Source organism: Engraulis encrasicolus, chromosome 11 (assembly GCF_034702125.1).
Source record: "Engraulis encrasicolus isolate BLACKSEA-1 chromosome 11, IST_EnEncr_1.0, whole genome shotgun sequence".
Classification (NCBI taxonomy): domain Eukaryota; kingdom Metazoa; phylum Chordata; class Actinopteri; order Clupeiformes; family Engraulidae; genus Engraulis; species Engraulis encrasicolus.
This window is the reverse complement of record NC_085867.1, coordinates 50,228,663-50,231,516: the sequence shown is the minus strand read 5'-3', so window position 1 is coordinate 50,231,516 and position 2,854 is coordinate 50,228,663. Positions and strand designations below refer to the sequence as shown.

The 2,854-nt window shown below is 46.0% G+C and overlaps 1 protein-coding gene across 1 annotated transcript in view; it reads right to left on the bottom strand.

Moving 5' to 3' along the window:
* Positions 1-206: 206 nt before the first annotated feature.
* pbx3a (pre-B-cell leukemia homeobox 3a) overlaps positions 207-2,854 on the bottom strand; it is a 63,398-nt gene continuing 60,750 nt past the window's right edge. The window contains exon 11 of the mRNA XM_063211418.1: positions 207-562. Within this exon, the coding sequence (XP_063067488.1) occupies positions 470-562 (93 nt within the window). The 3' untranslated portion in view covers positions 207-469. The remainder of the gene's footprint in view (positions 563-2,854) is intronic.

The window sequence follows — 2,854 nt, the reverse complement described above, 5'->3', positions numbered from 1 at the left end:
GTCTACTTTTAAGTCTATATTAAAAATCCTCTGCCGAGTCCTTTTCTCCCAGCTGGTGTGCTGCTGTCTCTCGTTCTTTCCCGATGAAAGCCATGGGAAATCATGTAGGACACATATTGTATAAGTGAACTGAAAGTGTCTCGACAACGTTATGGATTATATCCGCTGGGAGTAAAATAGAGGAGGGGGGAGGTGGGGGGGTGGACCTCTGCCAAGAACAGTCACATCACAGCAGCAGGGGATCCAAAATGGCCGCCAGCATCTATGGCAGAGCAGGCAGGTAGGTAGTAGTGTCTAGGAATGCAGCCAATCAGGACACCAGCTCTGGCCAGGCCGGCGGGGCCTGGAGGGAGCTGGCAGCCCACTGGTAGGATGAAGAGGAGTAGGAGGAGGAGGAGAAGAGAGGTTGGTGTCGGGTGGCAAGGGGGTTGGTGGCGGGGGGTGAGGGTGGTGTTGTGGAGAGGGTAGGTCAGTTTGAGGTGTCCGAGTGCACGCTGCCCGCCCCCTCTGTGGGCGAGGTTACGGAGGAAGGGGTCGGGGCATCGTGCCATCCTCCATTACCCTGGAGAAAGAGAGAGAGAGAGAGAGAGAGAGAGAGAGAGAGAGAGAGAGAAGGGGAGAAGGAGGGAGAGAGAAGGAGGTTACAGAGTGGACAATGTCTTTTTGTAACGGTTTCATGTTTCTGAACATTCCACTAACTTTCAATGTAAAATACAAGAAGTTAAATATGTCCTCACCAAAACAACATGGGGAAAAAACTAAATAAAAACAATGGAAGTAAGCATAACAGTAAGCCACCATACTACAAAGGAAGCTTGAATTAAATCTGACTATTTCCAAAAGTGAAACAAAGCCGGTTGATACATTGAACACATTAACAACAGTTTTGAGAAAAAATAAGTGAAGATTTGCTCACATATGTAAACAAAGATAATGGGATTTAAAGGTGGTATCAATGTATCTACAAACACACACACAGCAAGGACCCCCCTCCCACAACAGACACAGACACACACACACACACACACACACACTCCACCCATACTCATACTGCAAACAACTGTCAGCACATTTCAACGACAACCCAAGTCACATGGTGGTGAGAGACGGTGCCCGTTTCTGACAGGGGACCGGACCTTGGTGTCTGCGTGCGTAAGTGCTGATGACCATTAGACTGGCCCTATGCGGGGACCTGACATCAGCAGGGAGAAGCCTCTCACTTGCCAACTCCCTCCCTCTGCTCCACGCAGTTACTGTAATCGGTCGGTGGGGGAGCGCCAACGTGAGCTGGCATCTCTGCTGTGGCTTGTCCATGTGCATCTTCTTGCGGACTGACATGAGAGTGGGCTGTATGCACATGTGATGCAAATGTGTGTGTGTGTGTCTGTGTGTCTTTGTAACTATATGTGTGTGTGCGTAATGTGTGCCCGTATGAGGGTGGATGGGTCTTGGTCTCTCTCTCTCTCTCTCTCTCTCTCTCTCTCTCTCTCTCTCTCTCTCTCTCTGCAGGCTGGAGGAGAAATGCTAAGCAGGTCTGACGGCTGAAGGGCTTCCCCCCCTCCCTCACCCCCTAGTCCCTATTGCTCTTATCAGAAGAGAAGGGCAGTGGTAAAAGCCTCTGGCCAAGGGTAAATACGGTACATAGTACATACATGGGCGGGTACACAGTATTGGCTGATAAAATCATTCTGGAATAAAATACATATTTTCCACACAAATAGGATGTAATAGCAGGTCCATACTGCAGGACCTGCTTTAAAATCCACCCAATCAATAAATCAATCAAAACCTGCCAGAAACATTGTCATACTCAAATTGTCAATGTTGTTTCAAAGTCGTTTGAAATTTGCAAGTTTTTTTTATGAAATCACATTTTTAGGGGGTGTATGCCTTTATAGGGCGGTGTGAGATGGTGACAGGAAGTGAGTGGGAGAGAGATATGGGGAAGGATCGGGAAATGACGGCCGGACTCGGACTTGGTTCCCCGGCGTAACAGTCAATGCCTTCGTGGAAATGTCTCAGTGGAAATGCCTTATATATGAACACACAGTGCAATAATAGACGGCATGTGTGATCTTGGTAACAGAGAGCTGATGTGTAGAGGTCAGTAAGCCGCTGTTTACACATGTATGGATACTGTTTAAGACACATTGGGTTTGGCCTCTCATTAACACGCAAACAGAGCACTAGAAATCTCCTTTTAAAACTCTGTTTTAAAAAATGTCCCTTTTAGGGGGCTAAAACATAACCTGGTTCTCACGTGATGGTTGCTCACGAAGTTGAGTGGAAATGCATGGAGGGTCTGCGTGAGAGCCAGGCTAACTAAAACACACCTGTCACAATGGCATGTTTGCTCTTAGCCACCTGCCATGTTTATATCAAACATAAAAAAACTTTAAATTTACATTATGAAAAAAACATGAAAAAACAATTGTCGTCGCACACCGAGAACTTCATGCAGTCCTTCAGTAATTTTTACGTCTTCATCAGGGTCATCTCTCTGAGTACTGTGTGAAGTTCTGAGTATGCAACAACAATTGTTTTTTTTTCCTCATAAAGTTAACTATTGATCGCAGTGCGCACCTCACATGGAGTGCGTCTAATAAAGCCCAAAAGTACTGCATGTTTATATTTTATGTAAACATAAAAAAACATTTAATAGTAAGTAACAGAATACATGTAAACAGCATCTAAATGAGTGACATCAATGCCTCATGCTTCCATGGGCGGCACAGCCATGATGGTAGCAATTGAAATCAGGTACTTGCCCAAGGAAGTGAGCTGCAATGATGCACCCAAGAGCCCGAATGTTGTTATTATTATCTTGTGCTGGTCACACGTGTGTGTGTGTGTG